The sequence below is a fragment of the Aspergillus piperis genome (genome assembly GCF_003184755.1).
Source record: "Aspergillus piperis CBS 112811 unplaced genomic scaffold BO85scaffold_29, whole genome shotgun sequence".
NCBI lineage: Eukaryota > Fungi > Ascomycota > Eurotiomycetes > Eurotiales > Aspergillaceae > Aspergillus > Aspergillus piperis.
This window is the reverse complement of record NW_020291619.1, coordinates 1-12,986: the sequence shown is the minus strand read 5'-3', so window position 1 is coordinate 12,986 and position 12,986 is coordinate 1. Positions and strand designations below refer to the sequence as shown.

General features: G+C 48.2%; 3 protein-coding genes across 3 annotated transcripts; 2 read left to right on the top strand and 1 right to left on the bottom strand.

The window, feature by feature from the left end:
- Positions 1-136: 136 nt before the first annotated feature.
- Positions 137-4,810, top strand: BO85DRAFT_430982 (3-hydroxyisobutyrate dehydrogenase; the record flags this gene model as incomplete). Its single annotated transcript, XM_025658311.1, has 8 exons — positions 137-395; positions 457-504; positions 557-946; positions 997-2,799; positions 3,543-3,963; positions 4,021-4,298; positions 4,361-4,603; positions 4,766-4,810. The coding sequence occupies exons 1-8, from the start codon at positions 324-326 to the stop codon at positions 4,808-4,810; spliced, it is 3,300 nt and encodes a 1,099-aa protein (XP_025510557.1). The 5' UTR covers positions 137-323.
- Positions 4,811-5,557: 747 nt separating this feature from the next.
- On the bottom strand, positions 5,558-7,673 carry BO85DRAFT_505816 (flavin-containing monooxygenase; the record flags this gene model as incomplete). The annotated part of the gene is made up of 6 exons (XM_025664345.1): positions 5,558-6,024; positions 6,088-6,454; positions 6,527-6,663; positions 6,864-7,021; positions 7,082-7,294; positions 7,354-7,673. 6 exons carry the CDS (start codon positions 7,671-7,673, stop codon positions 5,558-5,560), a joined length of 1,662 nt encoding a protein of 553 aa, XP_025510556.1.
- Positions 7,674-8,186: 513 nt separating this feature from the next.
- BO85DRAFT_505814 (5-oxoprolinase) lies at positions 8,187-12,508 on the top strand (the record flags this gene model as incomplete). Its single annotated transcript, XM_025664344.1, has 8 exons — positions 8,187-8,229; positions 8,298-8,483; positions 8,551-9,712; positions 9,774-10,873; positions 10,936-11,042; positions 11,099-11,377; positions 11,430-11,624; positions 11,678-12,508. The coding sequence occupies 8 exons, from the start codon at positions 8,187-8,189 to the stop codon at positions 12,506-12,508; spliced, it is 3,903 nt and encodes a 1,300-aa protein (XP_025510555.1).
- Between the last annotated feature and the right edge of the window lie 478 nt (positions 12,509-12,986).

Here is a 12,986-nt window from a genome sequence, read left to right as displayed (position 1 = left end):
TGTTTTAGAAATGACACCCAGGATTGGGCCTAAGTAGTCTGACACTAAGTATTATTAGTCATGATTAAGATCATTCAGTGTGAGCCTGATTCCTTGATCCCATTGAACGCACTAATTTCTGACCACCTCCCAAATGAGAACCCGTCACGAGGTGAATCTCAGCCTTGCGTCCTAGCTGACTAAGCCGCCTCCATGGTCCAGCTGAACCGCGGGCGTACGGCTTTTGCTCATAACACTCTCCCTGTCTAAAGCTTTTACACGACTTTTTGAAGGGCTCCTATCCCATGTCCTCTCATAGTGATTAAACAAGACCTTCTAGAGAAATGCAGTCTGATTTTGAACTTGGGCATATCCATGACCACGGCCCAGGTAGAGGAAGCACAGTCTCCTTGGTAGTAAGGTTCACTTCGGGCATTCTGATGAATATATAAAGGGGACTAATGATCCAACACGTAGAGCGGAAGCATGGCTACCAATTTCGAAAGGCCGGACTGGCTCGCAAAGGTCGGTTTAATCGCTGCCCATTGCGGGCATTATACTGATCTTGATACAAAAGAGTCCTAGGTATTATGAGATATACCTGAACCCCAGAACCTATTCGGAGACACACCATGCGACCTATCGGCCAGGAAGAGAATACAGATCCGTTGAGGAGTACCGTCACAAAGACAGCTTGGGGCGCGTGTGGGTAGGCCGTGAAAATGACCGTTACTTGAGTGCTACGGATGGGCGACTAGTAGAACTGGTAGTTCAAGCGTCCGAGGATATATGCCATGGCCCCGCCAACTCGACCTGGGCTCGGAAGAGGATTAAGGAGTCTACCCCGACGATACTTCGAGTTGTGTACTCGCTTTTGGGACGACACCTTCAGAATAACCAGGACGCATGGTCAAGGGTTAGCATGTGCTTGGAGTGGCTTCCGTCCTGTGTTACTATCGCTGGTCTGGTAAGACAGCTTTTAGCTCCATGTGCGTAAGCATGGCTGAAATCATGTAGTTATTTCTTCCAACAGATCTTGGCGGAGAGTTGAGAAACAATGGCCATTACGAACAGTTCAAGTATCACTACTGGGGCTATTCAACGGCTTCAACCAATCTTCACGAGGTCGAACCATCGAGCACTAACAATCTGCCGGGCCCTCGTCAATTTGCAAACGGGATATCAAAGCGGCCTCTACGTCCGAGACTGCTGTGCTTGCTTCAAGACGTCGGGGGTATTGTCATCGTTAACGTCGAAGAATGGGAGGCAGTGCATGGCAGCCTCGAGTATCTGTTCATATGCTATACCACTGAGCAGTACAGTCATGAGTCGAATGAAGACATGGATGAACTTCATCGCATTGCTAAAGCTGCTACCCGGACGGCAGGGGTTGCGGCTTACTGGATCGCGTGCAGTTGCATGCCTGATGATGACGACCAATTCGAAGACATATACCGGATCAGCGATGTCGTGCGGGGTGCCCAAGCCTTGGTGGTGATTATTGGCCCCTCTCCGGGTCTCAGGCCAGAGGAAGGTGAAATGCTTCGCCATTTGGGAAGTCGACTGTGGACCTTTCCTGAGGTCCTCCTAAGCCCATCGGGCCAACCAATCTCCATATACAAGCGTGATTGTCCCCCAGATTCCTTCCGGGTTCTGTCGAAGCGGAACTTCGCAATTGAAGCCTGGGGAGACACCACTGTCTCAAGAGAGCTTATTGATCATTATGAAGGTTCAATTATACTAAGCCCTCTCGAGCTGGTCTCCATCGCCTTACAATGCTTTCCAAACCGTGAAACCACGAGGTACTATAACGGAGACCTTTCGTACGCTCTGATGGGCTTGTTACGACGTCGTCCAAGTGTTAACCCGAATGACTCGGCCTTTGAAGCCTTTTGTCGGTTGTCTTGGGCCAACGACAGCGATCGGGTGCTCGAGAGGCTGGTATGCATGCTACCCCAAAACATCGACCAGCCTTGGTATGAGATCAACGACTTCTGGGGCAGTCATCTTTGGGAAATTGAACCTCTTTGCCAAGTTGTCGGCTTCGGTGGCAAAGACACTGTGATTATGAGTGGTGCTTTTGGTGCTCCGATTCGTTGGACATCCTTGGAGCCGGTCAACATGTTGATGCGTAAGACGGCAAAACGTTCAGTAGCCAGATTTGCTCTTCGCAGCACTCCTGGTTGGATTGTTATAGGCGTGATGTCGCTAGCAATTACCCGGTCCAGAACAGGAACAGACGCCTACCTTGCATTCACTGTGATCGGGTGGATATTCACAGGCCTGTATATTTTGGTCATGTTGGCGTCTCCGTACCTAATATCCATTCTTTATGTTGGGAAGACATGGGCGTCACAGCCATGGCTGTTCGGATTTGAGGGCTACATGGAGATTGGTGAGATCGAGCAGATGGTCTTCGGTATTAACCTCAGCCGTTTGAAGTGGAGTCCCTATTCCAGCGATCTCTCGCTGCATGTATCCCAGAACGGTGAGTGCGTGGGGAAAGATCCCACTTGCAGAGAATCCACCGCCCAGTTTGTGTCCGCTGCCCGAAACTCGCGGTATGGAGAGCTCAAGCTCTTCACCTTGGTTGATACGAATACCTTGACCGTCACTTTATTCCGAGCTCGCCGCCCGCCGGTGGCAATGCTTCTTTGCGGCAGCGAGGGTGGTATGCAGCGAGCGCTGCTTTGTTCTTATGATTGGAAATCCCAAACCCTCTATCGCGAGAATGTCCTGCGGGTGGACACGCTCGTCTTGGACAAGATGTCACGGGTGGATAGATTCCGGCTTGGTCTGAATAGGCCTATGGCGGAGACGGTAAAGGTATGTAGTAGGGAAATCTTTACCACACGACAACAGTCAAATAATGTCTGACAAATTTATAAATAATATCAGTTAATAGTACTTTATACCAGGAATATAATAATATAATCTTTATTTTCTCCATTTATTATTCTGTGAAGTTATAAATATTCGAAAATAATAATATTTATCTTCAAATTTATTCAAATTTAGTTAATACATGTATTGGAAATTTGATTAGATTAATATATATAATAGTAATTTAACTTTTGAAAACTTAAGGAGATAGGACAGATATGGTTCGATGGGTCACTTAATCATACCCCTCATTTTAGAGCTGGGTCTGAGAAAGTGGTACAGCCTGGAGGTGCATTCACATCAGCACAGAAAGTAGAGGGATGGGAGGCGGGTGGAGTTGGAGTGATGGAGTGATGGAGTGATGGAGTGATGGAGTGATGGAGTGATGGAGTGATGGAGTGATGGAGTGATGGAGTGATGGAGTGATGGAGTGAGGTGGAGTGAGTAGTGCATTAGTGGAGTGGTGGAGGGACTAGCCTGAATCGGTTTTTCACCTCCGAGGTTGTCTGGGAGTCTTGGAACGATCTGTAGGGATGCAAAAATCAATATGAACGCCATTCTTGAGCCAGAAGTTTCAAAGAATTGCCAATATCTTGCTACTCGCAGCATTTCGGCAATACTCCTCGAACTCGAGTCATTTCTAGTGGTTCCCATTACGCTGAACCACCTCCATGACTAAGGCAGATGTCAACGGCAAACCCAAGGTCGCGTTTATCGGTCTCGGTGCGATGGGTAGAGGAATGGCTATACAACTGCTCAGCGAAGGGTTTCCTGTCAGTGGATTCGACTTAAACCCAATGTCACTCGAGACATTACTGGCCATGGGCGGCACTGTCGCCCCAAGTCCACGGGAATGTGTTCATGATGCCTCATTCTTTATCTGCATGGTAGCGAATGCCCCGCAGATAGAGCATGTATTATTCACCAAATCAGTGGGTGCTGTGTTTGGCTTGGTGAAGGACGCCACTATTATATTATGCTCCACCGTTGCCCCAGGCTTCCCGCAGAAGATCTTGGACCAGATCCATCATCGATTCTGCAGGCCAGATATCAATCTTGTCGATTGCCCTGTATCTGGTGGAGCGCTTCGTGCAGCTCAAGGTACGCTGACGATCATGTCGTCTGGGGCACAAAATGCTCTTAGACTTGCCCATCCAGTTTTACAATCGTTCAGCCAAACGCTATACACTATCGACGGAGGACTGGGGTGTGCCAGTAAAGTCCAACTTATCAATCAGCACCTTGCAGGAGTCCATATTGCTATTGCAGCAGAGGCAATGGGACTAGCTGCGACTATGGGGATAAATACAAAGCAATTCTATGACATAGTGCTGAAAAGTCCTGCGCATAGTTGGATGTTTGAGAACCGAGTGCCACACATGCTTCGCAATGACTGGTCGCCGCACTCCGCTCTCAGCATCTTTGCCAAAGATTTGGTACGTCAGCTCATCTGGGCAACCAACAAGGAATTTTCGAATCTGCTAACACTGGCCTTCAGCGCATTGTCACTTCGGAGGGTCTGAAGGAGGACTTCCCTTTGTACATCGTATCTGCTGCAGAGCGTCTCTATCAATTTGCTGCACGAGCTGGCTATGAAAAGGAAGATGACTCTGGCTTAGTGCGGATTTTCATTCCCCAGAACTTGTCCTTGATTTCCGAGGCGACGCATCGAGAAAGCCACGCAGCTGACCATGGGCGAACGTCAAGAATGATCTGCCTTATGCTGAGTATTGTTCACGAGGTAGCAGCAGTTGAAGCTCTTTCCTTCGGTATAAAACTTGGTCTATCTATTAAGGCTTTGAACTCGATAATCTCAAATACAGCGGGTGCAAGCAGAAGTTTTGCAGCTGTCGCAACAGCGATGATGGGACAACAAATCGCTCCCATACGTACTCTAACTCAGTGCAGAGACATTCTGGTCAGTCTTTTCGCTATCGCCTCTGTGTGACGTTTATTAATTTGCAATATAGAAGCAAGCGACGATTATTGCCCAGACCTATGATTACCCTCTCCAGATTACCACCACTACACTGCAGCTATTGCAGCAGGCTGTGGCTCGTGGCCTGGGAGACCAGGATCAAGCAGCGCTTCACGTTTTATGGAATCCTTTAGCCTTATGATCATGGGGGTACACGTTATCATGTTGGTAGCCTCTAACTTCTATGACAGTAGGTTTGATCATCGGAAACTATACATTTCTAATTTGAGCTTTGCGAAACCATGTCCCGAAGAGATCTGTCTTCTCAATTAAACCCTAATAAGACACATCTCTTCGGGACATGGTTTTTAGTGCCTTGTTTCGGACGCAAGCTCGTTACGGTATTAATGATGCGTATTGTTTGAGATATAGTTGATATATCAATAGTAATAGGGACTTCGTCGGCCGAGGACAAGAAATTGATATACTAATAGAGATGTCTTAAGGCCTGGTCCTCGGGAGCAAAACTGTGGTTCCTGCGACACTCCATCCATAAGCTCCAAGAGGCTCGGGGTCGGTGCCTTTCCATAAGAAAAGTCAAGCTCTCAGTCATGTCGCAGAGTGCGTGTAGTGAATCTGACTATAATTGAAAACATTGGATGTATCTCAGTTTCGACCAGTTTATCCTGCTCATTTGCGGCTCTCCTTAGATTGATGACTCGGAAGTATTGCAAATGTCTAGGAAGAATATCCATCGTCCCCAACATCACCTTCAACTTATTTGACCATGAAATCTTCAAAATCCTCATCGGGGAGATATGCCTGTTCATTACCTTCCAAAGCACCAAGGTACCAAGACATATCGCTTCCATCAAACTCGCGGGCGGCAAACCCGTTTCCAAGGTATCCAAATCGGTTTGTTGTGGTGTATCGTAGATGATAGTCTTCCCATCGGGGCTGTTTCATGGTTTCAAAGAAGTGAATTCTGGAGCCAGGCCACATCATCACCTCACCATCGACAGTGCCCTGTTTGAACCAAGAACGACATGGAGATGTCCATGCAGTACGTGGCATGAACTTTCTATGATGCTCGAAGAAATCCGCGACTGCTTCCTCTTTGGGCTCAAAGGAAGTGACACCCTCCGATGACATTTTCTCCAGAATTTGGAGGAAATGGCGGGACAAGGTTTCTGTGATAGGGAGGAAGCTCCCGTGACCATATGGGCCGAAGGGACCGTTAAAGACTATTCAGATCTAATTAGTATACCGTATCTTCAGGAGATAATTCATTTGCGATGGAGCCTTACTGAGGTAGTTAGGGAAGTTCGGAACAGTAATGGAAAGGTAGGTCCTCGGAATGTCTTTCCACTGTTCACTCAGACTGCGGGCTTCCCTACCGATGGTCGGATATGATGGCCGCCAACTAACATCAAATCCAGTGGCACACACGATCACATCAACTTCATGCTCAACACCGTCTGCTGTCCGAATACCCTTGGGGGTAATTTCTGAAATCGACTCTGAAACCACTTCAGTGTTCTGACTGCAGAGTGCCTCAAGGTATCCGTTTCCAGGTGTAGGTCTACGGCAACCCACTGCAAAATCTTTTGGCACTATATGGTCAGCAATCTCAGGGCGACGGGCGAGCTTGGATCGCATGTCTCTCTCCGCATACTAATCAACTAATCAGTCTCGGGGCTATCCTCAGCGAGTAACGGTGCGGTGCCGGTTAATATGGAAACTTACCGCTCTTGCGTTTGCCTGCTCTTCCGAGCCGTTAAGGATGAATCGGAAACGAGAGTTGAGCTCGGATTCAATCTTCTTACGATAAGCTAGATATTTCTGAGGGTTGTGCCGAAATATAGCCTTCTGGTTCGCAGTATCTGAAAGCTGTTAGCTCGCACTGCCTTGCTTAATAAGGCGCAAAAGGAGTCCGACATTTGAAGTTCGTCCCTCCCTTTCCCGCGAAGCGCTGACCAAATCCTGCAGTCACCCAAGAGGCGCTACGGATAAAGCATTTCAGGGAAGACACCGCTATTGACTGTGAGAAAGAAGACCTTAGGTCAATTGTTCAAAAACTCACTTGGTTGAATAGTCGGAACGATTTGTACCGCTGAGGACCCTGAACCAATCACAGCCACGCGTTTCCCTTTCAATTCCACTTGATCATCCCAATGCGCACTATGAAGCATGGGCCCTTGAAAGGTTTCTCGGCCTTGAATAGCAGGCCATTTCCACTTGCTACTCAGAAGGTTAGTGCTTGCTTAGTCATTACATCAATTTTTTAGCTGTTTAACCCACTTCAAGACCCCGGATGCGTTGACTAGGATGTGGCATCGATCTTCAAACACATTCGCTGGATTATCTCCCCTTTGAATCTTCACCTGCCACTGTTCGCTATCTTCGTCCCACGATGCGCCCACGACTCTGTGGTCGAGGCGAATATATTTGCGTAGCCCATAGTTGTCCGCGATGCCTTTGAAATACTCCAATATCTCAGGCGCGCTTGAGTAACTGCACCGGCTCATATCAGCTCGATGAAGATGAAGATTCGGGACCGAGTCTATACGTACAATGAGGTCCAGTCGGGAGAAGGCGCCCATGAGAATTGATAATTGACAGAGGGAATGTCACATCCACATCCGGGGTAACGATTCTCAAACCAAGTACCACCAACCTCGGGGTTCTTCTCATAGAGCACTAACTCGATGTCCAACGTACTCTGGTCAATATCGTGCGCGAAATTTAACGCACTTGCGCCTGCTCCGATCACAATAATTCGGATCTTGCGTCGAGAGCGGCTTGGCTCATCGATGATCTCGTAAGGAACATGCCGTCCCATACTAGCTGCTTTTCGAGCCTTTGGCTCATAGTGATCACCGATAGAGCCCATGGCGAGAAAGGAAAGTCAAGATTGGATCTGCCGTTTGAATTTCAACGCTTCGGCTCAGCCAAAAATCTCGAGTAGCAATCGGGCTACATGACCTTTTTATGGCTCCAGAATATCTCCAAGTTAGTTCCCAGGAATGCATTATCGAGCCGTTGATTGTCTGGCCCGTCTTGTGAATTATCTGGTGAAATAATCACGTTGGCCGGTCGGTGGAGCTCCACCAGCCCACCCCGCTCGCTCCACCTCCACCTCCACCGCGGAGCGTTCTCCGAACTTCAAATTCACTTCCAACGACACCTCAATATCCCTTTTCAGATACCGCGGACCATGAACGCCTCTCCTGTGCTTCATGAAAATGGTATATATATTTGGCTTCAGCGGAGGACAAGTAAACAAAGCAGTTGTTGCGGTTGGAAGACATCAATCTTACCGAAAACTTCTAATATATATTTGTCATTCAAGCCCGAAACATACGCAGCTTGAGCACAAAACTTACATGCCACAGCTCGGATCAAAATGCCCAAGATTACAACCACGAAGCCATTACGCATATCAATTGGTTAGTAGAGAGCTCATACTCTAGGTCAAGACTATTTGATGACACCCAGTTCTAAATATGATGAGTAGACCGAGGCGGGACCTTTACGGATTGCATTTGCCAAGTCGTCGATGGGCCTGATATTGTAGCAAAGATCTTATCCGTGGACCCGAAGAACTATGCGGATGCGCCGACTGAGGCAATCCGTCGCGTCCTAGAGCAATACTATGGTTCTCCTATCCCGCGTGGAACAGAGCTCGACCTGAGAGACGTCGGTACGATTTTGGGATCACCCAACTGCTTGAGACTTCTATCAGCACTAACTCCCTCCTTCGCTAACAGAATGGATCCGTATGGGTACAACAGTTGCAACAAATGCATTACTCGAGAGAAAAGGAGAGAAGACAGCCTTACTGATTACCGAAGGCTTCAAGGATGTTCTTCAAATCGGAACTCAGAGCCGGCCCCATATGTTTGACTTGACAATCCGGCGGCCGATACCCTTGTATTCAAAAACCTTTGAGATACGAGAGCGAGTAACTGTGCAAAATTGCAGCGACTCAGATCTCCGCAATATTCATTTGTCCTCTCCAGAGCCTGTGGATTCCGTCATTGCAGCATCAGGAGAGATAATTCAAGTACTCCAGCCCCTGGATACGGCCAGCACAAAAGTTCAACTCCAAAGTATTTACAAAGAAGGGTTTCGCTCCCTGGCAGTGTGCCTGATGCACTCGTACAGCTCCCCAAAGCACGAACTAGAAATCAGAGATATGGCACTCGAAATTGGGTTTGAGAATGTATCACTCTCACATGAGATATCTTCAAGACCAAAGCTCGTCCCCCGTGGTAACTCCACGGTAATTGACGCATATTTGACACCGAGTATCAAACAATATCTTGAAAGGTTCTCCAGAAGCTTCCCCAATATAGGTAATTCTCGGACGCGACTAGAATTCATGCAATCAGACGGAGGCCTGGTGCCCTCGTCTAGTCTTTCAGGGCTTCGCTCTATACTCTCAGGGCCAGCTGGAGGCGTTATTGGCTTTTCTCGAACGTGCTTCGATACTGAAACTCGAGCTCCGGTGATTGGTTTTGATATGGGAGGAACCAGCACTGATGTTAGTCGATATGACGGTGAACTGGATCATATCTTTGAGACAATAACTGCCGGGATCACTATCCACGCTCCACAGCTGAATGTCAATACAATTGCCGCTGGGGGCGGTAGTATCTTGACCTGGAGGAATGGGCTCATGTCGGTCGGACCCGAGAGCGCCTCTTCTAATCCTGGTCCTGCTTGTTACCGGAAAGGAGGTCCACTGACCGTTACAGATGCAAATCTCGCGCTCGGCCGTTTGATCCCTGAAGAATTTCCATCTGTCTTTGGTGTTAATGAAGATGAGCCATTAGACAGAGACATCGTTCTCACTAAATTCCAGGAGCTGACCCAGGTTATAAACAAGGAGACTGGCATGTCACTTACATGGGCAGAGGTTGCAGATGGGTAAGTGATGCCCACAATCATATCTCATTGTTTCATTCGCTAATAAGTATTATTTAAACAGCTTCCTACAGGTCGCAAATTCTGCAATGTGTGGACCCATCCGGAGTTTGACTCTGGAGAAGGGCCATGATGTTGCAAAACATCATCTTGCCTCATTTGGAGGCGCGGGTGGCCAGCATGCTTGTGCTATTGCCAGCGACCTTGGTATCAAACGCGTGCTCATTCACAAGTATTCCTCTATCTTGTCTGCCTACGGGATTGGACTAGCAGAAGTTGTACATGAAGAGGAACGAGTCTGCGCGAAAGCCTTTGAAGGGTCTGCCATTGATGTTATCAATGATTCCCTGGACAGCCTCGTCGACTATGCCCGATGCAGTAAGACTATGGAATCATTCAGCAACATCCGGGCTTATCGGTTCCTGAACATGAGATATAATGGCAGCGAAACCTCCATCATGATACCCTGGGAGAGTCCTGATAGTGACGCGAAACAAGCATTCGTCAAAGCGCATCATCAGCAATTCGGATTCACTCCTGTGAACCGTGTCGTGTATGTGGACACCATTCGTGTCCGAGTAATTGGATGCAGTGTTTCCCCGGAAGACTCTTCATATCTCCAGGTCAAGTCTCCCTCAATTTCCACGTCTGCTACCGCTGGAGCCACGCCCAGCTCCAGGGTTTCCACACGTTTCAGTTCGATAGGTTGGGTCAACACGCCTGTCTATCACCTTAATACTCTTTCTGAGGGAACTGAGATCCAAGGGCCCGCTATGATTATTGACAAAACGCAGACGGTCGTCGTGAGTCCAGATTCAAAAGCAACCATCACTCGAGATCTTTTGATCCTTGACATAGATCAGCCAGCCCCCAAGTCGACTAGCTCAGAAACAATTGACCCCATCCAGCTTTCCATTTTCCGACATCGGTTCATGGGAGTAGCGGAGCAAATGGGCCGCGTTTTGCAGAATGTCAGTACCAGCGCGAACATCAAGGAGCGACTGGATTTTACTTGTGCAATCTTCACGCCAGAAGGGGAATTAGTTGCCAACGCCCCTCATGTACCAGCCATGATTGGGAGTATGGCCTTTGCAGTAAAATCCCAGATTACTGAGTGGCGTGGAAAGCTGCAAGATGGGGATGTGTTACTTTCAAATACTCCAGGTACGTGCTCCAGCTTTTCTTGGTCACAAGCCGACGTCAAAATCTCTCTAACTTTCAGTAAGCCTATGGGGGTGTTCATCTCCCCGACTTAACGGTTATTACTCCGGTCTTCGACGCTGCCGGGAGGAATATCATATTCTGGGCTGCTTCGCGCGGCCATCATGCTGATGTGAGTGACTTTCAATCATGAATTTTGGTAACTCCCCCACTCATTGTTTCCGGTAGGTAGGTGGGATACTCCCCGGCTCGATGCCGCCAACGTCAAAGCTCCTCTCAGAAGAAGGTGCTATCTTCAACTCTCATCTGCTGGTTCGTGCTGGTCACTTCGATGAGGATGAGCTTCATCGCGTTCTATGTGTGGAGCCAGCACGTTTCCCAGGCAGCAGCGGGTCCCGACGATACCAAGACAATGTCACTGACCTCAAGGCCCAAGTGGCCGCAAATCACTGTGGTACTCGTCTCATGCAACGTCTCATCGAAGAGTATTCTCTTCCCACTGTTCAGGTATTTATCAAGCACATTGCATGATGGAAGATGTGTAGCTAATTAGGAATAGGTTTACATGCGTGCAATCCAGGAGGCGGCTGAGCTGGCCGTGCGCACTCTTTTGAAGCGTCTCGCACATGAGCGCAGAGGAGAAGACATATCTGCTGTGGACTATATGGATGACGGCACCCCGATAAAACTGAAAGTGACGATCAATCCTACCGATGGGTCCGCCATTTTCGACTTCACGGGCACCGGCACAGAGGTATACGGTAATTGTGCTCTATAACTGTCAGCTTAATTTGAAACTAATCCAAGTTGATAACAGGGAACTGGAATGCTCCGATTGCAATCTGCAATTCAGCAGTCATTTTCGCACTGCGCTGCATGGTCAATTCTGATATTCCGCTCAACCATGGGTGTATCAAGCCGGTCCAAATCATTGTTCCCAACGGATCACTCCTGTGTCCAGATTCTGAAGCCGCTGTCTGCGCCGGCAATGTGTTGACGTCGCAACGCATCGTAGATGTCATTTTCAAGAGCTTTAGAGTATGCGCCGCAAGCCAAGGATGCATGAATAACCTAACCTTCGGCAACGATGGCGAAAATGGATTTGGATATTATGAGACTATAGCCGGTGGGAGCGGCGGAGGCCCTAGTTGGGCTGGAACAGATGGTGTGCACACCAACATGACTAACACGCGGATAACTGACCCTGAATCTCTTGAACGAAGATACCCTGTTATCCTGCGTCGTTTCAGCTTCCGTAGCGGAAGTGGTGGTGCGGGTATATACCCGGGTGGCGATGGAGTTATCAGGGATATAGAGCTGAGACTTTCCATGTCTGTGTCGATTCTTTCGGAACGACGGAGCTTTGCACCTTATGGAATGGCAGGTGGAGAAGACGGTCAGCGCGGGAAGAATACATGGATCACCAAGGCTGGTCGCTGTATCAACGTCGGCGGTAAGAATTCGATCCGAGTTCAACGTGGCGATCGGTTCGTGATCGAGACACCCGGTGGAGGTGGCTATGGAGCCCTTGAAGATGGGGTGAGCAGAAAAAGGGACGAGTCGGTCGTCATGCCCGCATTCATACCAGTTGCTAATGGCAGCGTGGCTGCGAATCGGACTCTGGCGGAGCAAGTTTAAGACTGTGAATACATGTACTAGTGTCAGGGCTCAATCAAGGCTTCTCGGATTCGTCCAGAATGAAACTGGAGTTCGGAATGATTGACGTCAACGCTAAACTTCTAAGCTAGGTTAACGACATACAAGCTACTAAATTTACGAAGAAGGAAATGCTAGTTTCTAAGGCTTTGTATGTGGACATTAATATATGAGATGCCAAGCAGGAGGTAGTGTATTTCGTTATTAACCAAAGCCAATTGCAAGCTGATCGACTAGATTAGCTCCAAACTCAAGAAAGCTCCAAGGGCTACTTCTGAAAATTGCCCTCAATTTACCCAAGTCGGATATACACCTCATTAGTTCAGGCCGTGTGCCCCATTAAGCTGTTGGGGCACTGCTAGTCAAAGAAAATTCATGAACAATATAATTTTGCAAAGATGGCCAGTGCTATTTCATCACAATGGATATAGGTTTGCTAAGCCTTTTAGGGTTTTATTAT